General features: G+C 38.2%; 1 protein-coding gene across 2 annotated transcripts; it reads right to left on the bottom strand.

Annotated features, from left to right (window-relative positions):
• Window positions 1-295: 295 nt before the first annotated feature.
• On the bottom strand, window positions 296-25,376 carry snx14 (sorting nexin 14). Of its 2 annotated transcripts, XM_063001130.1 has the most exons (29): window positions 25,285-25,376; window positions 22,932-23,075; window positions 22,041-22,161; window positions 21,870-21,946; window positions 20,796-20,874; window positions 20,667-20,710; window positions 20,478-20,565; window positions 19,300-19,384; window positions 19,018-19,171; window positions 18,459-18,534; window positions 17,786-17,830; window positions 17,542-17,622; window positions 16,334-16,448; window positions 15,760-15,915; window positions 15,360-15,484; window positions 14,074-14,132; window positions 9,154-9,286; window positions 8,809-9,001; window positions 8,094-8,177; window positions 7,900-8,000; window positions 7,582-7,693; window positions 7,333-7,373; window positions 6,474-6,590; window positions 5,894-6,017; window positions 4,224-4,388; window positions 3,035-3,130; window positions 1,872-1,963; window positions 1,657-1,713; window positions 296-423 (listed from the first exon to the last, which is right to left on the bottom strand). In XM_063001130.1, exons 2-29 carry the CDS (start codon window positions 23,066-23,068, stop codon window positions 394-396), a joined length of 2,787 nt encoding a protein of 928 aa, XP_062857200.1. In that variant the 5' UTR covers window positions 23,069-23,075; window positions 25,285-25,376; the 3' UTR covers window positions 296-393. The 2 variants fall into 2 exon arrangements, with proteins under 2 accessions (XP_062857200.1, XP_062857201.1); XM_063001131.1 differs by lacking the exons at window positions 18,459-18,534; window positions 19,018-19,171; window positions 19,300-19,384; ... (5 more) ...; window positions 22,932-23,075; window positions 25,285-25,376 and adding an exon at window positions 18,051-18,230.
• Window positions 25,377-25,992: the final 616 nt, after the last annotated feature.

The raw sequence follows: 25,992 nt of genomic DNA, 5'->3' as shown, positions 1-25,992 counted from the left end.
AGGGCTCAACGGTGGCAACCTGGCAGATGTGGGGCTTGAACCATCAACTACAATTACTAGTCCAGTACCTTAATCTGAGCTACGTCTTCCATTAGTATGGTGCAGACAAATGCTCATTTGACTGAACAAGCACAAATCCATACACTCACTCTCCAACATCTTGTGGATAAGCTTCATAATGGGTGCTGGTAACATGGTGTAAATCTTATTTTGTGTTGTTTTTTTCCCTTATTGTCAGAAATAGTGTACAATACAAAGTCAGTTTCCATACGCAATGAATACTCCACTGCTAAAATTCTGAATAAATATATTTATTTCTGTAGTTCAATAGTGCAATAATAAACACTGGAATGTTATAACGTCTCCAGAGCTTTCCATTGGTCTGATTACGCTCTAAATCCGTCTATTGTTAGGATCTTCTCTCTGTTTGAAAAAACAACAAAGGAAAAAAGGGAAATCATTTAAACGTTATTTACACATTCTGGTTTGGACCTAATTCTCTAATTACATGACATTTAGTGAGGAAAAGACAGGACTTTATATTTATTAGAAAGAACTTATACCAAGTTTTTGTAGAACTTTGAATGTACATACTTAGATTACCGCCATGTAATGCAAATGAACAAGTTAAATAGCAAAATTAATAGCATCACATGGCTGCATTAAGTTGTAATTAATTAATCAATTAAAAAAAGAATAAGGATATCCACATTACTTTGTGTTTGTTAACCTGACATGATTACCAGTAGTTCCATGCAGCTAGCAATCAAAAAACAGATTTAAGGTTTGATTGTAACATAAACAACAAGGGTGTAGGGAGTATTAAAACACTACTGAGGCCAAACAGCCTAGCAATTGGGAGAGAAACTTGTCAGTATGCTTAGTGCCACCCAGATAAAAATAGGTCTGTGTAAGGAAGGATTTTTTCCCCTCTTTTTCTTCAATTTCTTCCCCCAAATGTTCACCCCTAATCTAGTCGTATCCAATTACCCTGATTGCATTATGCTTCACCCCTACCGATACAACCCTCCACTGCTGACTGAGTGCCGGATGGCTAAAAAGCGATGTATTCGAAATCCCAGCTCTGGTGTGCTAGTGTATTTTACCACTGCGCCACCTGAGCGGCCAGTAAGGAAGGGCATTTGAAATAAAAATAGTGCCAAATCAGGTACGAGGACCAAAATGATCCATTGTGGTGACCAAAAAATAAGGGAGCAGTTGAAAGCTACAACAGTGCACAATACAAGGTCTATAATAACTCACAGTGTTTTGAAATGGAATTTCCAACAAAACACAGTCAATGGACTACATGTAACTGACAAAATAGTTCAGATATTTGCTCAGTAATTTTTTATAAATGTATGGATTGTTGTGAAAATGAATACAGCTGCTGGGTGCATGACACTGATACTGTTTGGCATTTAGAACATTTGGAACATTCCCACTCATAAACCCGTCAAACGCTGTTTGCAAATTTACCATGTCCATTTTCACTAATATGCTTGATATTCCCTTGTAGTTCTTCTGTTTTACTGATGTTTTAGACCATTTTAGTTATACATTATTTAGATAGTGATACTAACTGTTTAAAATTTCATGTTTGTGGCTGATTTAAGGGTCTGTATGAACTGTAAATATAATATAAATATGCTTTACCATGCTGAGTTCTGGAAACAGCTCCTCAACCGCAATGTCCAGCAACAAATAAGTCATCTAAACACAGACAGAAACAAAGAGAGTCAGATTAATAATACAATACTCACATATTCTTTTTTCGTTTACATTTTTGTTTGACTTAAGGAGCAGGCGAGCTATAAATCAAGCTTGTTGAGAACAAACACTGAAGGCGAGTTTTGTGTTCCTCTCCTCACCTGTTTGTTTAGCAGAGGCTGTTGGAGGCAGTTAAAGAGAAGCAGGATGCCTTCATATTTGTTCTCCTCTCCTAAACACTTTACCACAATATCTAACAGATCAGAAGAGTAACAGGGTTAGTTCTGCAGATGCATTTACTCTATACAGTAAGAAGTATGTGGACGTCTGACCAAAAGCTTGATGAACTTCCTATTCCAAAACCATTGGAATGATAGCTTCAAGGAATGGAAGTCATCTACATAATGCCTCTCATCTGGAAAGGTCTTCTACAAGATTTTAACATTTGTGGGAATTTGTGCCCATTTGGTCAAAAGGGCATTTGAGAGGTCAGGTGCTGGATCAAAATGTTTGATGTTATTCAATATTATTGGAATAATATTATTTACAGTATCTGTTAGCAAATAATGCAGCTAAAAGACCTAAGCTCAATAATAAAAAGGGATGTCCACATACTTTTGGTCTAACAGTCATTATGAATATTTAAAAAGAAGAGCACTGAAAACTGCAGTGAGTGTAATTGGGTATCCTACTACTAACGAGCAGGTACTGAATATATCAGAAGTCACAAGTTCATCACTTTTCATTCAGATTTGCTGTGTAACTGTTTGGATTATTTACATGATTTTTCAAAAAATGATGATAAAAATAATGACTCAATAATAATAAGAAGAAAATGTTTAATGCAAATCATGAAATGCCATATTTGCCAGCTTGTTGTAAAGAACTGATACCCTGGGATTCAACAAAAAAAAGCCTAGACCCAAGGACTTTATTACTGTCATAAGTGTGGGAGCAGGCAATCAGATATGAAGCCCGCCCATAGGATAAACAAAAATTTACAGGGTCACTTTTTTTTTTTTTTTTTTTTTTATCATTTACTCTTCCAGGACATCCTATATAGTAGGAGTACACTTTTGAGTCACTAAACTGCCTCTACAAATTTTGACTGACAATTTGGTTACGGTTCTGGACAACGGTTAAGGTACTGGAATAGTAGTCAATCACAAGGTGTTGCCAGGTTGCCACTGTTGGCCCTTAATTGCTTGGAATGTCACAACTATAGGACAGTTTTTGATAGGACAGCATCTTGATAAAAGTGCTCTATACATGAGACATTTTTTTATGTGTCTTAATTTCCTAATAAGAGTCCAGAATTGTCCACCTGGCAGGTAGTTCATCATCTCTTCAAAAGTTAGCTTGGCTCGTCTCTGTTTGTCCTCTGGCGAGCGCTCTTCATTGTTCTCACAGAACACTGCATCTGCAATAAAATAATATAATATTTACTAGATTTAAAGACGATCACATTAAGTATTTTATCCAGTAAGAGTTTGAAAAATTGGGCAATTTTGCAATCTGTACATTGATGGAATTTTCAACTTCTACTCATATTGAAGCTTCCTACTTTAGACTCATTCTGTTACTTTTAGGACAATCACTGTTACCACCAGAATATGGACGGAAAACCATTCAGGTGAAATCCAAACGACAGTAGTCAAAACTTTATTTACATTTGTGGGGCACAAGTACATCATGAAGGCTTGGGTTTCAATTATTTCTGTAAATGTTTTCAATAATTTAGGGTTACTAGGGTTACTACACCAAGGTTTCCTTGGTGTATTTAGGGCATTCAAAGAGAATATTAGATAAATAGCAGAAGATACCTGATTTGGATAAACCAGATTAAATGTAACAGCACTCTGAAGTTAAAATTTGGGTAAAGCTTTGAACCATAAGTGTTTTTAAAAAGCTTAGCAGAGTAATAAATCAAAGGCACAACACATTAGTGTCACTAAAAAAAATAAAACAACCACACTTCCAACCACACAACCACAGGCTGCTCCAAACGTTTCATCTGTTCATTTATTGGAACTCCCATCTCACTTCTGAGAAACGTCAGCTGCCTGCAGTCTCTCTCAAAAAATCAAGGCAACCTGTGCCAGTGGTAACATTTATGAAGTCTGTAGTCATGCAATACAAATAAGGTAAGCATGCAGGAAGAGCTAAAAAAAAAAACAAGCTTTGATCAAGAAAGAAGCACCGCCTTCTTCCTGCACAGTCAGCATGTCTGTGGTGCACGAAGCTCTCCTGAATGGTTTTATTAAGCAGGTCTGGTAACTTGAATGACTGAAACCTTTGTAACAGATTGAAACAAAGGATATACATGATGTTTTTATGAACTTTTGAAGGACTATTTACATAGTTTTGCCATATAGAGCATGTCAACTGTCAAATCTGATTCAAAACTCACAGCTTACAGAAACAGAGTGCAAAGGCAAACTGAGTAAATCCAAAACAAAACAATGCAAAGACAAGATCTCAAAATAAGTAAAGAACAAATTAGAGACACGCACCTCTGAGGAGTGTTATTAGAGACACAAGGCGATGCTCCTGAAGAATTTGGTCCAGTTTAAATTGAAGATAATGGTCCATGTAGGCCTCCAGACTTCTCTTAAATAAAATGCGTCCAGCAGAGAGCATGTGGTGAAGCCAATCAGGCATGTGGAAAACCACACGACCTGAAGTGCAAACACACAGACACACAGACACATACAGTTTATTTTTTTCTGTTACACCTAGCATAAACAGTAGTATGCAGAAAACTGGACCATTTTTTCATTTTAGATTATTCAGATAAGTTAAATTTATTGAAATTGTCAGCTGTAAAACAATTCCAAATGACAATGAAGTATTTTCTATTATTATTATTATTATAATTATTATTATATATTTAGTCACTGTGCAAACATCAACAAAATGTCATTTAGCCAGATGTGCCACTTTGGGTGCATTTTGTAGGCAAACTGGCTCTAGCTCATCTTATTTGCATAATTTATCACCCCACATATCATCATTTCTTTTATAGTTCTGGATCATTTTTAGTATAGACACATGGTAATAAAATGGTTTCACATGTGGTGCTAGCATAAATTAATTATGTGCACTGGTATTGCTTAAGTTTATTCAAACTACACACTCCAATAGAAAAACCTCCTCTGTGCAGCATGTGAGTATGCCATGAGAGACTGCAACTCATTTTTTCCAAGCACATTTACTGCTTATCTTCCTCCATTCCTAAAACAGTCTGTTTCTCATCACAAGACTTTGTTGCTTAGTGCATGCCAGACCCATTTCTCATCCTAGTAGAGAGGCTGAGAGAGGAAAATGTGCACAGATTTTTAACCACCCAAAATTATATTTGAACAGTGCTGGTAATTTTTTATTTACAATGGCACACAAGAGAGCTGACTAAACAGAGGAGTTACAGTTAGTAACTATACCTACAAACTCAAATCCAAAAAAGGTGGGATTGTAGAAAGAGAAGAACAGACAATTCCTGTCCTTTTTACATGCTCTGTAATGATTTGGATATCAAGAACCTCAAATACTGCATCTGTAAAGGTGAAATTTTGTCTTATTTTTGCTTGATGTAACACTTTAGCTGCTCAACTATTTGGGGTCTCAACTGTCGTAAGTACAAATAAAGATTCCACAAGTGCTTTTAGCTATTGTAAGGAGAGCCTTTCAAATAACTGAATGGAAAATTGACACTTGTGAGCCCATTAAAGATAAAAAAGATAAAACATATTGGGGTGCTTTGGTGGAGCAAAGGTGTAACGGATTAGCAGCCCAGCTCAGCAGAGCCACAAACTTGCCCAGGCTTCCTCACACAAACACAATTGTCCATGTTCCAAGAAGGAAAGGTCAGGTGGGGTGTCATGCCATTGCCACTGCAGTATGCGGGTTTGGTCTGGGTGCCTGCATGGACCCTAGCCTAACACAAAACTAGCAGGTAATGAGAAATGACCGCAGATCGGATACGTGTTAGATAGAGTGTTAATTAGCCGTCTCTCCCTGATCAAATCAGGGGTTCAAATGGTAGCGGATTTACAATCGAGAAGTGGAAATGACTAAATTGGGAGAAAAAGGGGATAAAGTAAAAATGATAAAATGTAATAAATGTTTAAGAAATGTATATTAATTACAATACATTCAAAAGAGATGCACTTGGACTGCTACCTACCTACATACATCATGTAGTCATAAACACCCTCCAACTCCATCCGCTCAAGGAAATAGTTCTGATTCTGCTTTCGGTCCATGCTGTCTGTCTGGTCAGCGTTGCTGTTGTAAAGATCATTGTCAAGCTAAAGAATTAAAGACAAAAAAATGACACCTCAAAAGACAAAAAAAATCAATTATTCATTTTGAATGGCTTAACGCTGGTCTGGGTCACAGCGGGTCTGGTAACACCAGGAAACACTGGGTGCAAGTCAGGGATACCCTGGATAGGGTATCAATCCAATACAGGGCCTTGGCCAAGTTTAACCAGCTTTTTTTTGCACAGGGGCACAGTCCTGTTGGTTTAAACACTGGAACTCAGTAATAAGGAGGATTGTTCACATACTTTTAAGCATACAGTGTGTGAATATTTGTACCTGAGATCTTTATTTCATTTAACAAATGTTCTCCAAGTGTTCTTGGAGTGAGAGTAGAGAAAACACGGGGAAGAAATATTCCCTTTAGGTTTATTTAATTACATACAGCAATGAAATCCCTGTCATGTTTACACTGCAGAGTGTTTGTGCTTTTAGCACAGATACCTTTTTGCTTCCCGCAGAGGGACTGAGCACAGTGAGTTCAGGCCGGTTTGGCTTCGCTTTGGGAGATTCGCATGAGCTGAAGAATGACTGGAGGAATGGCTCGAGGTTTTGTCCTTTCTGTACAAAAGCAGACAGAATAGAACACAAAAAGAAAGTTATTCTCACTGCTTAGTTTAAATCACTGTTTGTCTAAATGTTCATCAACAAGAAGATCTGAACATACACAGCAAAATCCAAAAACTAAACACTAAACACCTGACCATAAGCAGCCTCCACTCTTCCAAAAAGACTTTTCGCAAGATTTTGGGGTGTGTCTAAGAAACGCTGTGCCAATTTATTTCAAAAAGAATGAGACCATTCCAATTCATTTCAAAAGAGTTGAGGTCTGGGCTATGTGCAGGCCACTGGAGTTCCTCCACACCAAACCATGTCTTTATAGACCTTGCTTTGTACACAGAGGGACCGTTATGCTTTACTGAACTGCATTTATTTGCCATCATTGATTTGTATACATGTTGGCAATGTGTGTGGGGTGTCCAGATAAGGTGACCAAATAGTTAACTCACGAACACAGCACTAAATAAAAGTCACATGAATAAATTACTTATTATGTCATCACTATGCTGATTTACAATTGATTTGACACACTGCTTCTCGGCACCAGGGGCGCTGTACAATGGCTGACCCTGCACTCCGAACCCAGCTGGGATACACTTAAGAAGAAACACTTAATGTGTACATGTAGATATGACAAAGTCATTCCATCAGCCCTAGAATTATTATTGTAATAATTAATTTTATTGTTTAATTCAGCCATTAAAAAGATAGTGTGTTTTTTTTATTTGGTATCACCACTTACCTCCTTGATGAGTTTCCCTGGTACTGATTTGAATATCCTTCCTAGAGAGCAAAAAATCCATAAACAACACAAATCTTCAACATTTCAATTCATTTGTCACTTCACATATGTATATTATGTGGCCAAAAGAAAGTGATCATAAAATCCATTAATGCTTATGACAGAGAGCTTAGTCTGGGGCTTAATCTGAGTCAGAAATATTGTGTGTTCATGTGAACATGTGCATGTAGGTGTGATCAATTTTTGCACCCAGATTGACGTCAGGCAGCATCTTGTCGATGAACTGTGTCTCTATGCTGTAAGGAGAGAGAAAGTCGGCTAACAGTTGGCTGTTGCTCAGCTCAGGGTGTCGGAGCAAGTTCTGCAAACACATTTCACACAGACACAAGATGTTTATAAATAGAGGAGACACTGGAAAAAATGTTAGACTTGCCTGCTAGAGTGAACAAAAATCAAACATATTTTTATTGAAATATTTCTACTGCTTTACCTTTGACCCAGAAACCAACCATATATTGACTTTATTAAACTTGCTGCCAGCAATAGAGTCAAGTGAATTTGTGTTACCTGCAGGTATTCCTCGAATTCACCACGCTTGGAGTTCAGGAACTCGTAATTCTTTGGTCCTATTATTCTTTTGGAGGGGAGCTGTGCATCCTGGAATGAACCTGTCAGAGAAAAGACCATAAACAAAGTTTATAACTCCCAAAAACTGTGGAAAAAGCAGTAAAGGTCAGCTGACAAAAAAAAGTGATCTGTACCATGGAATTCTGTGAGTTTGGACTCGAGTACGTAGAACTCAAAATATCGTCTGAGAACCGACCAGCCTTCTTTCTTGTGACCCACTAAAAATAAGAAAAATAAACATCTTTATAACAATAAACTTTAGTTTGAACTCAATTAAGGCAAAAAAAAATACATTTAAAGTGTTCATGACCTCTGTTTGACCCCTTGTTGTAGGTAATTCTATATAGCTATAGGTCGCTGTACAGGTACATGTGAAGAAATCTGTTTTTGATATTTCTATTTTTTTTTCTTTTGGCTGCTTCTATTTCTTTTTTTGGTTGCCACAGGGGATCTGATCCGCATATCAGACCAGGACCGGGTCTGAGAGTGCACTGACAAGTGCACCTCATAAGGGTTAGGCTGTTTTGGCCATATCCTCTTCCACTCAGACACTACCCAATCCTGTCTGCAAAACTTTGACCAGCTAAGAGCACCACTGGGATTTAAACCCCAGGTCCTCTGTAGTGGGCTAGCCTACATAAGCACCTACATACAACAAGAAATCTACAAGTAGTTAATAATCTATTTATTATTAAATGATAACAAATGCCCCATTCTGATACCAAGAGTCAATTCCACTAGCATACTGTGTATTATCTTCGTGTCATGTCCATTAATAGTGTTATAAATCCACACTAATACACAAACACAAAAGCCTTTCGGATACTTGTAAGAACATTGCTGTCTCACCATGCTCTCTGTCGTGGCGTTCCACATCAATGCAGAAGACAGGAACACGCTCTTTCTTGACCTCATCATCATAAAAGTCTACAAAGGGAATAGATATAGTCCATGCTGACAGGTTCCTTTGTGTTCCTGGGGTGGCAATAACTTCCACTGGCACGGGAGTGTCATCTTCCACCACCACAGTGGCTTCCTCAACCTGACAAACACATGTCGTAGGGGCTGAGGTCAGTGGCTCGCTAATATTTAAACTGGCCGTGACTGTTTTTGCTAACATGACAGATCATCCACATGTGCATTTGAATAAATGAATGAATAATAAAACAAACTATGGGAAAAATAAATATTTACTGTGTCTTCTTCACTGTCAACCATGGTGTATGAAGGCAGCATTGCTCCTTCCATTGTGTTGCTCTTAAACACTCCCTTCAGTCTGCTGCCAATTCGGCTGATCCCGAACGACTCGCCTCGTTTAGGAGGGTTCCTGCACAAGAACACATGTACACACAGGTTTTGTAATTCTACAACTGCCTGAAGTAAAAACGGTCACTCTTGGCACAAGCATGCACACTGCAAGCCTGAAATAGAAACAATCAGAAAAAGAAATACAAAAGTTATGTTAAATTAATACAGTTTAAAATTACAAGCAAAGGAAAGTCAATACTGCTGTTGCAAACGGTTGTCTTCAAAAGTTTACATACAATCGCAAGGGATATTACAGTCTTGGGATTCAAATTATTTCTGCAACTGTTCTTCCATACGTTTATGGTTGATTTTGTGTAAATATGGGTTAAATGTACAAAAAGTCATTTAAATTATTTGTTTAGTGGTGTAGACAGTTTTTTAAGCTCATTTAACTTGAAGGTGTGGCCTTCTAATTCATCATAACTAAGTATGACTGATTAGAGCTAGTAACTCTGTTCATATAATTATGGCTAGTTTGACCTCCACCAACAGATCCATCATTGTTACCGTGAAAATGTCTGTGCAATTTCAGTACAAATCTAATTAAGCAGGTCATAGATTTCCACAAGTCAAAAATGTCACTTCAATTAAAGCCACTTAGATGTGACTTCAGGTCCCATGATCTGTACATCTGTACAGTCATCTGTTTAAACAACTCCAAACTGTCACTTTAAGCTGAGAAGGGCTGAGAATCTTTTGCCAGATAATGTTCACATCATTTCAAAACTACAAAAGGCTGTTCTGCCAAAAATTCTAAGATGTTAGAACACTAAAACTGTCCACAGTCACGTCAGTTTATATCTCAATGGGTTTTAATGCTGCAATTCCCTGAAGAGGTCTCACACCCTTAACCGAAGTTTGTTTCTGATTATATAGACAAATTATTTTGTAGTGAAACATATATTACGTTATTTAAACACAATGGACAAGCAACAAAACTGCACCTATTGTGAAGCATGGTGGCTATCATTTTATATTTTGATGCAGTTTTGCTATCAGTGGAACTGTTGCATTACAGAATGTAACAATAATAATAATAATAATAAAAAGGAAAGATTAAAATTTTAAATTTTAAACTGGATGCAATTGGGTGCTCCAGCAAGATAATGAATAAAAACACAAGACAAAACTGGTTTTGCCGCTCAGGTGGCGGAACGGGACAATACATGCTAGCACACCGGAGCTGGGATCTCGAATACATCATATCGAATCTCAGCTGAGCGGCCACATGAACAACAATTGGCTTGTTGTTCAGATAGGGGTGGGGTAGTAGTAGCCGGATAGGGTCTCCTTGTAACTGGTGCAAATACGACCTCTGCTGGCTAATTGATAGCACCTGACAGAGATGGGAGTGCTGTCAGGATGTGTCTCTCCGTACACAGTGATCTGCATTAGCACTCGCCTAGTGCAGGTGAAAAAATGCATATGGCTGCCCATGTGTTGGGGGGCGTGGGTTAGCTTTGTTCTCCTCAAATCAGAGCGGGGATCGGCATTGTTGGAGAGGAAGCATGATGCAATCGGGCAGTTGGACGCACTAAAAGTCGGGAGAAAGAAGGAGAGAAAATGCATAAGCAAAATAAAAAAAAAAACTGGTTTTGAAATGGCTAAATTAAATAAAACTACACATTTGGGATGATCTTTTCAGACCTGACCTCAAGCATATTGAGAACAATTGTAAACTGTACTAAAATTTCAAGTCTGTGCCAGAAAATTGTTGATGGCTATAAAAAGCAGCTGTTTAAGATAAAAAAGGACATAAGGACATATAATTGTGTTTTTGATATTACAGATTTCGCAACATACTTTGTTTTAGAAAACTTACAATAAACTTAAGAATGAACTTTAGAAGTAAGGAAGAAAATAGCTGCAAAAATCCTTAAAATCCCAAAACACAAAATCCACAAAAATCTGTGTGTTTTCCAAAAGAATGCAAATTTCTGCAAACATTAATTGTAATATTGTGTAAGCATTTCAAGTAGCAGAAATATTTGCTGAAAAATGAGCAACAGAGCAACACAAAATGCAAAGCACAAGAGGACATCCAAACATGCTGGCCAAACTAGGCAGAGCATACGTGTCTTTTCATGTCCTACATGCTGATCTCAGACAAGTTTTGCTGTCTCAACCGCCCTTCAAACCACTCTGGAAACTAGTCTTAGATCAGCACTTAAGGGCTTCTCATAGAGCCACAGCAAGCGCACACACACACACACTCACACACACCCACACGAGCCTGACTCACTTCACTGGAGTGGAGAGGGATCTAGAAATTCTGGGCTGCACTGTTAGGATGGATTTTATAGATGGGGAACCTGACATGGATGAACTTTTCATGTTGACAGACAGAGGCTTGATGCCAATATTTTTAGCCTGTTGTGGAGGTGTGAAGCTTGATCTATATGCCAGAAGTAGTCATATTTAAAAGCATCCAGTAAACACAAGCAGCAGTGGGTGATGGAAGAGACACAAGTTAGCCCAGAAAAATAATCAGAACTTTTATTAGTTTTATCTGTGAAGTTACTGTGTTTTGGTGTGAACTGGGCATGTGCCAATTTTTTTTGTTTTGGCTACTCCCAGATTTAGAGGTCACAACAGCACATACCAGGCTTGGCACAGTTTTTATGCCGGATGCCCACCCTGCTGCAACCCTCCTATTTGTGCCTTGCAATGGCTAGACTGAATCTACACACAACTGTAGCAAATGCGTGAATGAGGCCTGGTCTTGATGAAATAACCACAGACTTTACAGGACGCATGCCACCTTGAAGGCAACATGTTTCCTACTAAAATCGCATTATACGCATCGGTGTCAATGAAACCTTCCCTCATATGCAAGTCATAGTGTTTGTACCATTCACTGTTAAATAAGCCTTTTTTTCTTAAAACAAGCTGAAATATGGATGCCCAGAGAACTAGGTGGCATTTCTGCACAGAAATGATGTATAGCTTTCTCTATGTGTAATGTGTATGAGTTACTTGACTGTGTTAAGTAACAACAGTTTTCCAAAGTACTCCCGACTACTCCATTAGAGGGGACTTTGTAACCATTAAAGACAGCTACAAAGAGAACAAGTTTGTGAAGTGTAATATATCTATCCCAAGTACTCAGAGGTAGTGATTCCAAAGGTGGCCAAAGGTTGAGTTTCAGCCACATATGTTGCAACTGGGTGTATAAAATCGAGCATAAAAAAGAAAAGAAAAATTTTCGAACTTGCTTATGGCAACAGTGCTCAAAGTGAGGTCTATAAAAACATGGATCTGACCATAACCCTTAGGAACCTGTTTGGAATGAATAATGAATTGGCAGACAGATCTAACATAAGCAAATGCAAGTCACATAAAACATCTTCCATTAACAGTAATAAACTTGTTTTGTTCTGTTTCACTCCTGGATCAAGTTAAAAGCATTTGTGTCGGTGCAGTATCCAAAACACTCTGGTTTAGTGTGACCTTAAACTGTACTATGCAACTAAAAATGAGCAGATATGCTACACAGGAACACAACCACATTTAGGCTAGTGCAGCTTGCATGCGGGGGGGGGGGGGGGGGGGGGTTTCACACATCACACCAGTCCGTAAGCATGCTCACAGACTTACCTCAGGTCATCCAAACTCACAATCCTGGAATAATAAGTATAGTGAGGTTACTATTTCAAAACAAACACTCACTCATTCTACCTAGCGGGTAAAGTCAAAAGTTTACATTGACTTGGCATGTACATGAACGACTGGAACACACTTCCCAGAGCTTTCTATAATATGACAAAATCTGCTGGGTCAAACATCTACATATATGTTTATACAGTGGATGCAAAAACTTTTTAGATCCCTTGACTTTGCACAATTTGTGTTGTGGATTTAATTTTGAACAGATTTAAACTGTAGCAAGGCAATATCTAGGACTTTAAGTGTTCCCAGGGTTAAATTGGCTTTAAAAATCAGAAAAACTTGGCATATTCTCTGAGCAATTGGGAATCTGGGCAAAAAGTGCCTTGGTCATAGAGCTAAGGAAGATGCATAACCATCCATGAAGCACTAAATGAGGCCTTTATGGCACAGTGGCATAGTAAAAGGCATATAACAGCTAGCTCAGAGCGTGTAACGGTAGTAGGTACAGTGAGACAGTAGGTGCAAAGTTGTTGTGTTGTAATGCCAGTGGCAAATCTTTGTCTTCTCTGTGTAAGAGATCAACAAACTTTAGTCAAGCTCTAAGATGGTAAATTTAGACCAGGCACTTCATTTTTGATGTAAACAAAGCTTGCCTGACCGTGCCAGACATCTGTGTTCCAGAAGAATTTAATTCATCTGAAAAGTCATAAGATTTCCTCTTGGCTCAAAGTGTTAGTCTGGCTTATTTGCTTAGCAAACACTGTTCCATAGGCTTCGTACTTGTAAATGGAAAATTTCTTCTTGATCTGGAATGTCAAAATGCTTCAAATTATTCACTCAGAGAAAACCTGGGAAGTATTTAAAATCCCTGAACTATTATGCCATATATGTCTCTTGTAATTAATTCTCTTTAAACTTTAAACCTTTAACTGCACACTGGGAATAAACGCACATATGAACTAATATTTCGCAACATATTACGCCAACTCATGTTCGTTTAGATTCTCCAGGGACTTTATATCATTAAAATAATAATATATAATAATGATTCAATGATTCTAGATGTATCCAGTATTTATAATCTGTAATAAAGTTTCGTTCTTTGCACAGCCTTGGACAAAACATGGACTAGCGGGACAGTGAAAATGATTTAGTAGGGTTAGTATGAAGGGAGCACACAATGAGAAGAAAATGCACCTGATTAGTTTGGCATTCCTAGAAGGAGCTTCAGCGCCGCACAGCAAGTACTGGAAATACTGCAGAAAAAACGAACAATGTTATCCATTAAAAGTGTACAGACACTCAGCTTATAATTTAAATTTTATTTCATTTTCATTATCACTGCTTCATCCTGGTCAGTGTCCCTGAGCAGACACTCAGCTTTTTATCAATTACTTAATCAATCCAATGATCCCCCTCCGTGCACCTCATATTTTTGGAGCAAATAAACTGATACAGTCAGTATACTGTATTATTACTGTATATTGTGTACCATTTCCTATTATTATTACTGTGCCAGATGCACAATTTGCACATACGTTTTGCATACCGTATATTGTACAAACACTGACCAGCCATAACATTAAAACCACCTCCTTATTTCTACACTCACTGTCCATTTTATCAGCTCCACTTACCATATAGGAGCACTTTGTAGTTCTACAATTACTGACTGTAGTCCATCTGTTTTTCTGCATGCTTTGTTAGCCCCCTTTTATGCTGTTCTTCAATGGTCAGGACCACCACAGGACCACCACAGAGTAGATATTATTTAGGTGGTGGATCATTCTCAACACTGCAGTGACACTGACATGGTGGTGGTGTGTTAGTGTGTGTTGTGCTGGTATGAGTGGATCAGACACAGCAGCGCTGCTGGGGTTTTTAAACACCTCACTGTCACTGCTGTACTGAGAATAGTCCACCAAGCAAAAGAATATCCAGCCAACAGCGCCCCGTGGGCAGTGTCCTGTGACCACTGATGAAGGTCTAGAAGATGACCAACTCAAACAGCAGCAATAGATGAGCGATCGTCTCTGACTTTACATCTACAAGGTGGACCAACTAGGTAGGAGTGTCTAATAGAGTGGACAGTGAGTGGACACAGTATTTAAAAACTCCAGCAGCGCTGCTGTGTCTGATCCACTCATACCAGCACAACGCACACTAACACACCACCACCATGTCAGTGTCACTGCAGTGCTGAGAATGATCCACCACCTAAATAATACCTGCTCTGTGGTGGTCCTGTGGGGGTCCTGACCACTGAAGAACAGGGTGAAAGCAGGCTAAAAAGTAAGTAGAGAAACAGATGGACTACAGTCAGTAATTGTAGAACTACAAAGTGATTCTATATGGTAAGTAGAGCTGATAAAATGGACAGTGAGTGTAGACATAAGGAGGCGGTTTTAATGTTATGGCTGATCAGTGTATGCACGCTGTACATTCACTACGCCCTATTTAAGTGAGTGTACTGTGTTGGTTACCTCATCACTGTGACAGAAAATGGGTGTAAAAACATTTTCCAGCAAAGACAGTACATGCTCATAGGCCTCAAAAAGACAGGTCATTTTCTGCAGCTTTACCACTCCTGGGTAAGGGCCCTCCGCAACTATAGTGAGACAAAAAAAAAAAGAGAGAGAGAATGAGAAGTATAAACACTACAGATTTGAAATGACAAATAATATTGTTTTATATAAAATAATTAAGAAGGGATGCATCAGGGAAGTCTTCTGGCATAAAACTGTGCCAAATCTGATACAGATACATTTTCCAAATCCAGGTTTTCTGTTTTTATTAGCAATTTATTTACTGTCCCAGCTTTTTTACTAGGTTTGTATTGTACTTAACTATGTTAATTTCTTAAGGCACTTGTGATTCACTTACTGTTGCGTATTTCCTCGATGATAAAAGGATCAAAGCTGATCCTATCAATGCTTTCGTCCAGGCAATATGTGTCGTAAATCTTCTGGACCTCACCGTGCAAGCTCTGCATTTCAGAATCACTTAGCTCGGGGCGCAGAATCTTGTCATTAAATTCCTCTACACACACACACACACACACACACACACACACACACACACACACACACACACACACACACACACACACACACACACACACACAATTAATGCAACGGAAATACAACTGTGATCTGACAAAATAGTGCATGTACTTGTGGCAAAGACCAAAATCAATACCTGAAGATTTTTTATGAATATGGCGAGAGAGACACTGCAACTCCCACATTTTTACAAAGCTTAAAATCTCTAAAATATTTCACTTTAATCACAATTGATCACTTTCCTTAACTTAAAACTTTAAGTTAACAATTCTGTGCCGTGCATGATGAGTCAAATCTATCAATTTCATCTTGATTCAGACTATACAAATAGACTACAAGAATAAAAGGGGTCCATAAATTGTGTTTGAAGTTCAGGGTTATTTACACACACCTACCTACAGCGAGGCAGAACTGGAGCACATGCACCGCTCCCTCCTGTTTCAGGAAACTCATAAAGCGAAACAAAAGATCCTGCTGCTTTCTAATCTCCTTTAGGTCCAGCTTCAGCACCTAACACACGCATACACACATGCATAAAAGCACACACATTCAAGTTCTATCTCCAGCTCCCTCTCCTGTCCAACAAAGTACTTCGACTGAATGTAGGGTCGCAAGTATTGTGTATAATAAAAGGTGTGTTCTGTGTGCATAATAAAAAGTTGTTGTTACTGTTATTATTACTTAACACACAGTAAACTATATACAGCTTGAAGCTGATTTGTGTTAAGAAAATTCCAACAGTGTTTATTAGCATGACTCAGTGATAAATTCATAAAATTTTTAAGTTATACATTCTTTTTCATCAACTGCTGTATCTTGGACAGGGTGGCGCCTGGTCCGATTCCACTGAGAAAAAACTGGGTGGAGTTCTTTTCCTGCTTAGTGCACATAAAATCTGTCAAGTTTTTGATCTATTTAATTTCATAATCTGGTTTGGGCAGTATTACAGCATTGCTTAATAAATTGCTATAGTGATTTTCTATTAAAACATTTAACAAATTCATATAATCATTTTTTTAATGAAAAACAAAATAGTTAATCCATAAAATAGTTCAATTATAATTTTCTCTTTCTTTTTCTTGAAGGACAGAAAGGTCAAATAGGAGGTTTATAGATGCTGTAAATGAGGACATGCAGGTGGTTTCAGTGATGGAAGAGGATGATTGGGACAGGGCAAGATCGAGACAAGTGATCTCCCGTGGCTCCATCCTCAGCATCCTTCTCCAACTCTCATCCTTCCTCTGCACATTCCCAAACCATCACAATCGCTCCTTCCTAACTTTGTCTCTAAAATATCCTACCTGCACTGTTTCTCTAATCATAAACTGGTTCCTAATCTTCTCCATTCTTGTCACTTAAAGCAAAAATTGCAGCATCTCTCTGCCAACTCCAGCTCCCTCCTGTCTTTTGACTTCAAAAGTACAAATGCTACTACATCTTAAAAAACTTTAGCACATTATTACACCAACTTATCCATTAAATCAGATTAGCGACTGGCTCATATTAACTCATGATTATTCCTAAAACCTAATTTATTGCAGTTTCTTTATTATTCTCTACATGTAAAACTCTTGCTGATATCAGTATAAATAGCTAAACTTACAGAGGGCTTCTTGTTGCGCAGGTCTGCATATTTCTGAAGAAAGGGCACCAGTGGAGACGGGGGCTCAGTCGCAGGCTCGGGCTAAAAGAAAATGTAAAAGTAAAAAAATTAAATCATTATTAAATGAAAAAATCAACTAATTTACCCTAGAAGAAGAGCATTTAGATAAACATACAGACACAGTAGTTAGTTACATCCATAACGATGACGTGTTTATTTTCACCTAAGATATAGCATTACTTACCGGAGTGTCATCAATAAACAGGCGGATCATGTGGTTCACCGTGTCCTAGAAAAAAGGGGAGGGAAAAAAAAACCTGGATCAAACAAAAATTATTGCACCCAATCTGATTTCCAGTTTGTTTAATACAGTGTCAAAGGGTAATTACAGCTAAAAAAGAAAACATGCTTATTTCCACTTAATTCCACAACTTTAGAAGTGAGTACAGGACAGAATTTAATTTATAGTATATACGTAGATATTGACTGTAAAAATTGCCACTGCTAACCGCTAAGTTCGTATGGCATGGTTTGAGGAGTTTGGTGCGGAGGAACTCTGGTGGCCTGGTCAGGGTCATGGTGGGTCTGGTTTCCCAGGAATCACTGGGTGCAACGAAGTAACGCCCCCGGACAGGACGCCAATCCAGCACTGGACCTAGGCTAAAATTCACCCTTCCCCCAACCACAAGACATAGTTATATGTGTCTGTAAGCAGGCACCTGACGAAACAAACGCAACTTTGGGGATTTAAACCGCGATCCCTGCAGCAGTGGGTTAGTGTAATTTACTGTTATGCCACCCAAGCATGACTTCTGTGTTGACTACATGTGTGTTGACTAATAGACTACATATGTAATAGGGAAAATTGTATACATTTCATTTTTGGCTAAACAATCACTGCGTATTTGTTTACATACAGGATCAGCCATGAAGTCCATAGTTGGAAGGAACACTGAACCAGTCATGACTTCTCGAATCAGCAGAGTCAGAGATCTGAGAGGGAAAAACAATTTAACAGCAATTACAAACACTTTGGCTCTCACTGATAGTAAGAAGTAGCCAATGCTCTTAATACTGACTGTAGTTTCGTGTAACTTTGTTTCGAAAGACATTGAAGAAAATCGGACATCAGTAGGGTAATTTCCAAACTGGTCATTGTCCTTAATATGGCAACAAATCTATAAACACTGCTTTTGCTGACAGAAATGATATGGGTCTACGCTTTGCTATTTTATTTTAATCATATTAATACAAACTATATAACCTACTTTAATACGTAAAGGAATAATTCAGAGATTTTGATGCAATTACACAAGCTAAAGATGGTACACAACTAATATTATGCCATATTTAAAGTACATTATTCCCTTTTGTGTCAAAATGTGTCAATCATCATGTTGCTTGAGCTAGAAACTTAGAAAATTACATTATTAACCCATTATTAGTGCTTATGTGTGTTTGTGTGTGTGTGCGCACCTGCAGTCGGTAGCTTTAGGAGGCATAACATAAGGAAAAAGCATCTCAGTAAGCTTTCTCAGGTAGAGCAGCTCATCTTTGCGACTGCGCAGAGCAACATGCAAATCTGCACCGTACTCCTCCAGAGCAACCTGCTGCAGATCCTGAAACTTTGCTGCACAGACAAAACAAATCCACACACACCAGCACACAAAAAGCAACAAAAATCAGTGATTACAGTTTTATAACAAAACAAAATCAACGACTTAAATGAAAGAGATCATTTTGTATCACATGACTGACCTTTTTGCTGTGCTTTTGCAATGATCTCAATGTGCTTCATGGCTGCCTTCATCATTTTGCCCAATGTGACTGATGGAACGTCCACCTAAAATGAGAATGAGTAAAAGAATGCAGCCAGTCTATGTAATCCAGTAAAGCATCATCTAAATATGTGCTGATAAAAGGCCTTTTTTAGAAGGTAACCAGGGTTGATGTTAGCTGAAACTCAAGCTTCAAACAAATACAGTCCTTCTCTTCTTCAGTAGCCAGTCTAAAGCTACAGTACCACAACACGTTATCAAAGCACATTATCACATTATCAAAGACTATTCTCAGCCCAGCAGTGACAGTGAGTTGTTTAAAAACTCCAGCAGTGCTGCTGTGTCACACGCTAACACACCACAACCATGTCATTGTCACTGCAGTGCTGAGAATGATCCAACACCCAAATAATACCTGCTCTGTGGGGGTCCTGACCATTGAAGAACAGGGTGAAAGCAGGCTAAAAAAGTATGTAGTGAAACAGATGGACTACAGTCAGTAATTGTAGAACTACAAAGTGCTTCTATATGGTAAGTGAAGCTGATAAAATGGACAATGAGTGTAGAAACAAGGAGGTGGTTTTAATGTTATGGCTGTATCATTTACATTTTCAGCATTTATCAGATGCTTTTATCCAAAGCGACTTACACAATGAGCTGAACACGATGAGCAATTGAGGGTTAAGGGCCTTGCTCAGGGACCCAACAGTGGCAACTTGGTGGTGGTGGCGGGGCTTGAACCGGCAACCTTCTGTTTACTAGTCCAGTACCTTAACCACTGAGCTATCACTGTATCAGTGTATATAACCACAGTATCCATTATACCTTCTGCTGCAGAAACTTCTAAGATACTGGTTTAGCTCTGGATCCACCAGAGCCCGAGCTCTGGATTCTTTTAGCATGCATGATATTTCAAATCCAAAAACATAAATCACATTCACAAAGGTATTCAGAACATGTGCGATGACACTGCAAATTGTGGTTAGGTGCATCCAGTTTGCTGTCCTTGAAATAACTTTTTTTTAATTGACTACCCTCCAGACTCTCTGTGCTAATGTTTTCTTATTACTGTGCATTTTATTTTCCCCAAGCAATATTCCATTATCAATATTACCTTATTAGTTTTTGACAAATATTTCCCCAACAGCTGTTGCTTACCTTCTGCACTCGCCGAACCAGAACCGATGCAAAAAAACGAAACGTCTGTCTCAGTTCATCCACACATGCCTCATCATCTGTAATATCCCTAAACAAAAAATATAAATGATCATTTACTTTTAGGAGGCCGGCAGCCCGGTGGCCAGAACAGAATAGATTTTTATCACTCAATACAAATCCATGTCATACCTGTACCAGGGATATACAAAGTTCTCCAGCACCAACTCCAACACCTGAAGATCAATAAGTAACACATGAATGATTCTGAAACTGTTCAGAGAGTTTAAATTAAGCAACTGCACTTTATTAAAGCTCTACCTCTCCAATGGAAGCATCCACCTTCGAGTGCACCTTCAAACCCAACCACGGCTGGTAGTTTTCCAGTAATAGAGCTGGTCTGAAAAACACAAACAAGGCCAGTAGGTTTTTCATTATGTCTGGTTCTCTTCTGCCAAGCTATTACACAACGACCCCTGCTTACTGTGGTCACATGTATTATTTAATACACTACTGCAAATGGCTCAGGTGGCACAGCAGTCTATTATCTGGGTTTAAATCTCAGAAGTGCTATTTGACTGCAGGGTGTTTTGATTGATCATGGGGATGGCCAAATTCCTGTGATAGATTGGTACCTGTCCAGGGTACTCCTGCCTTGCGCCCAGGGTTTCTGGGTCGAACCAGACCTGTTGTGACCCTGACCAAGCTAAAACAAATTGTACAAATTATTCATGTTTGTGTTCAACATTTAGAAATAATACTTTTGACAGTCCAATAATAGCACCTGTGCCAACCTTTGATTTTGATTTGTAGGTAGGCATGTCATGATTATCAAATTGGAGCTGATGACATTACAGCAATGCTTTTAAGGAACCATTTTACTGATGTTCAATTTGACTTTGTCACTCGTAATTTTCGGTATTATATTGATCATCTTTCATCTATCTGCCTGTCTGGATTTTATATAATATAATTCATAAATTATATTATACAGAGTTTTGTTTATAAATGTATATAATTAATTATAAACTATTAGACCCTTCAGTTTTATTAACCGCAAGGTGGGAATACACCCTGGCCAAGGTATAAAGCCATCTCACACTTGACACACACACTAATCTATTCACTCAAATACACCCAGGGGAAATTCAAACACTGCATGCACAGACCCAGGGAAGATAGAGAAACTGGGGGTGTGTGAAATACCAAAATCCAGTATTACTGTTCACCTGATTTTCTATCATAATAATCTTGTCTAATCAAAGTCTGTTACGTTTTGTAACCCAAGTTATATTATTGTGTTTGCGATTTTTATTTTTACAATCATATCATACAGCCGTATTGATAGCTACTGCACAGAACTGGAGTAAAAGATGAAATACTGTGATACTCCACCTGTGTCGATTGCATTTGTTTTTGCCACAAACAGCACAGCTGTGACCTTGGGGGAAGAGCTCTTGCTGCTCCTGCTTCTACACACACACACACAAAGCAAAAATGAATTTTTCTTCTTTCCAAATTCCTGAACTAATGAACTGACACAAACTGGCAAATTCATCATCTTACTTTTTCCTTGGACTTAATTGACAACAGAACATTTGGTATGAGGCTGTTGGGACTGAGCGAACAGTAGAATGTGACTGCTCCAGCCAAGAAAGACCAAAAAATCATCAGCACATGCAAATAACTGAAAGAGATGAAAAGAGACATAAGTGTATGATGGACATGAATAACAGTGTTCGGTGGAACTATGAATGGTATTTCCTACCGATATAAACACATTTTTACCATATTCAATTAAACAAGGTGCTAGATTTCTGGGCACACTATGTTAATTCTTTAATTTCCTTCAGGATCATTAAAGTATCTATCTATCTATCAATCGATCGATCGATCTATCTATCTGTTATTCCTAAGACTAAATTCAGTAGACAGGGAGCTTGAGTGGTGGAGCAGTAAAATGCACTAGCCCACTACCACTGGGTTCCAGGATTCCAATACCCAGCAGTGCTATCAGCTGGTTGGGCATCTACATACAGTCTATGTTTGGGCTGGCCGAGGCCCCACAATGGACTGGCGCCCTGTCCAGTATGAGCTGCTGCACTATGGCCAGCGTTTCCAGGAAAACCAAACTCAGCGCTGAACCTGATCAGAATAAACAGTGGTTTCGGAGACTAGGATGGCCATAACAAAAATAGCAAAAATGGTCAATTTGTTTAAATGTTTTGAATCATTCTGTTGCTGAAAGATTTAACAACAAACCAGTTTTAACATATTTAGATTTTCATTCAAAATGTCCTTGTTTTTCACAGAGTATATAATGTTTTATATCCTAACAAGGTTCCCAGGCCTTGAAGCTAAACTGCATTCACACTACTATCTTGTATTTTACTTTACATATTTACCACAAATTACAATCATATTTCATATAACAGAAAACTGGCTGGTGGTACTCACCTGTTAAGGATTGCAGTTAAAGACAGCATAGAGAGGAGCATGAAGCAGATGAAGGGATACTGCTGAGCCAGATCTCTAATCATGTCCACCTTTAGTCCCCTCCTGAGGGACTCCAACAACACTTTAATGCCTGCCATGATAGATCTGCCAAAGAAACAAATAATTGTCAGGCTTTGTAGTAATCTCAGAAAGTTACATAAAAATTCTATTTGCATATTTTACTTATTTACAGCTTTAAAATATAATGTTGCTCATTCAAAGCTTATTTTAGATACCACAAATAATTTTCTACATGAAACAAAAAAGCCTGATTTGATTAACACAAAAGCGTCAAAATAAATTCCTACAACCTTATGATCACCTCCTTTACCAAATAAACCTGTGCTGTTTAGCCTGTATTTACATATTATAACAAATATGTATATACACAATATATACATGTTCGTATACACTATAATGTCAAATGGAAACGTTTAGGGAAGACCTTTTGATGTTCCAGCATGACTGTACCTCTAGGCATAAAACAAGATCCATAAATAATTAAAGAGTTGTATGTGATGGAATTTCAGTGGCCTGGACAGAACATCACCCTTAACCCATTTTAGGCATACAAGTATTTAGGCCTACAACATTAATGATTGTTTAATTCTGGGTGCTCGGGTGGTGCAGATGTAAATTGTGCTAAGCTACAAGAGCTTGGATCCAAGGTTCAGGGTTTGAATCTCCAAGGGTGCTATCAGCCAGTTGGGTGTCTACATATAGACATGATTGGTTATGTCTGAGAAGGAGGTAGCCAGGACCCTGTGATAGACTGTGTGCTGTCTGAGGTTTGTGATTTCTGTTAAAACTGGGCCGGCTGCAAACCTGACCAGGATAAAAGTGGTGGTAAAACATAAAAAACAAAATGAAATGATTGTTTAACTGATTGTTAAGAAATAATCAGTGATAAGCTCCTTTTCCAATGCACGGTGCCCTACAGTACAATATGCATGCAAATTCAGAACTGCCCATACTACACCAGATGATGATCACATTGCTTAAAGTAATTTTACCCTGTCTGATGGGGCGGCACGGTGGCTAAGTGGCTAAGAGCACTGTCGCCTCACAGCAAGAAGGTCCTGGGTTCGATCTCCAGGTGGGGCGGTCCGGGTCCTTTCTGTGTGGAGTTTGCATGTTCTCCCCGTGTCTGTGTGGGTTTCCTCCGGGAGCTCCGGTTTCCTCCCACAGTCCAAAGACATGCAAGTGAGGCGAATTGGAGATAATTGTCCATGACTGTGTTTGATATAACCTTGAGAAGTGATGAATCTTGTGTAACGAGTAACTACCGTTCCTGTCTTGAATGTAACCAAAGTGTAAAACATGACGTTAAAATCCTAATAAACAAAACCCTGTCTGATGGTAAACACTAAACTGGTTTCCTTAAAATACAACTGGCTTTACTGCATAATGAATGCAACAAATTAGAAACTGGTTGTAACAGGTATCAGCCACATTTGGCAAGACAGTGCAACTTACATTATTTATAACTAAATGTCAGTGGTTCTTAAAGTGAAGTTCACAGACACCTTGATGTATTAATAGTGGGTCAGCAATTCTCTTTATGAATAAAGTCATATTTGACTGGTCAACTGAGTTTTAGATATTTAACAGTCAAGTACACTGAATAAAACACTAATAAATTAGTAAGTACATCGATGTAAAGTGTATGAATGTATCCGTCCTAACAAGTAAAAAAGGAAAACAAACAATTGGGCATTTTTGTCCAATTTGTTTACAATCCAATAATTGTATTCATACTGTATGGGTCAGTTTTTTATTCATTTTAATTACTTTATTTTAGCACATGAAGGGGTGCTTTAATGCAAAATGTTTTCATGTTATTTTTCCTATCAGATTCCTAAAATCTAATAAAAAAAAATCAACCCAGTTTTAGATAATACGATAAAATATATGTAGTTCAAACTGACATTGCAAGGTGTATCAACAGATCGTATACAGCTGGATTAGGGTCAGCTGATCCTACTCCAACCCTTCCAGATCTTAGCATGCTAAAGCTAAACAAGAACAGCTCTGTGCAAAACACAGTATTTAACAAGTGTTATTTGTTTAAATGCATTTCTTTATCAAAGTAACTTAGCAACGTGAGTATAAAATAATAAGGTGGTTTGATAAATCGGGGTTATCATATATAAACAGTAAAGTAGAAACAAAGCTAAACTGGCGGCTGCGTCCAAAATAGAGCACTTATGTACTAGATAGTGCGAAAATACTAAACTGCGAGTGCACTAAATATTCGCCCTACGTAGTGAGATAGGATTTGATTCGTAACGCAGCCATTATAAGTTAAAGTTACCTGGAAAGTTGGCGAGGCTTCTGCTAAAACAGACGCTTAAAATGAAGACTACATTAACAAATCGTCATTTTATAAACGTATGACCCGTAAATTCCTTCATTGCTGTTTTAAATCTATATGAAAAACTACAGCTGAACTCCCTGCAGATTAGAAACAGATCACAGGAGCGTAGAGCTGACCGAAACGTTAAAAAGTCAAAACAACATTTCAAAATAAAAGTCTGTTACTTCGGCGCTTCGCATTCCGTGCTTCTTAAACCGAGTTCTTAAATTATATCCATATGTGAAAAGCTTGTGGTTTATGTGTTTTTTTAGGTTTTGTCCTAGTATTCCAGTCTCATGCCACATCACAAAAGTGTGTAATGTCCCGCCTTGACTGACTTCTTAACCAACTGATTTAAGCCAAAATATTTTGTGTTCATTGAATCTGATAAATCAACAGCAGCTCAAATATGTTTTGCTTAGTGTAAAAATATTGATTATAAACAAACAAACTGTGTAATATTTAGCACACAAAGCTCTTTTTGCTGAGTGTAAAAACTTAAACTGCTACATTTTTCTCAAATTCTTTTGACAACCTTTTGGCATAGTGGCTTGGCTTGTTAACAAAACATTTAAAAGGGTTAATTAAGTGTTGAGTTTAATCTGCATTATAAAAAGCAGCAAAAGGTCAAAGGTTCACACTCTCACTTTGCCTAACACACCTTGT

The sequence above is a fragment of the Trichomycterus rosablanca genome, chromosome 9, assembly GCF_030014385.1.
Source record: "Trichomycterus rosablanca isolate fTriRos1 chromosome 9, fTriRos1.hap1, whole genome shotgun sequence".
NCBI classification, from domain to species: Eukaryota; Metazoa; Chordata; class Actinopteri; order Siluriformes; family Trichomycteridae; genus Trichomycterus; species Trichomycterus rosablanca.
This window is presented reverse-complemented; position numbering and strand designations above follow the sequence as displayed.

Excerpts from the sequence above, each read along its gene's own strand:
- snx14 (XM_063001130.1), bottom strand. The coding sequence starts at position 23,068 with ATGGCAGGCATTAAAGTGTTGTTGGAGTCCCTCAGGAGGGGACTAAAG. Across the intron at positions 20,711-20,795 it reads TGGATGCTTCCATTGGAGAG|GTGTTGGAGTTGGTGCTGGA; the intron begins GTAGAGCTTTAA and ends ATTGATCTTCAG. Across the intron at positions 1,964-3,034 it reads GATGATGAACTACCTGCCAG|ATATTGTGGTAAAGTGTTTA; the intron begins GTGGACAATTCT and ends CTGATCTGTTAG.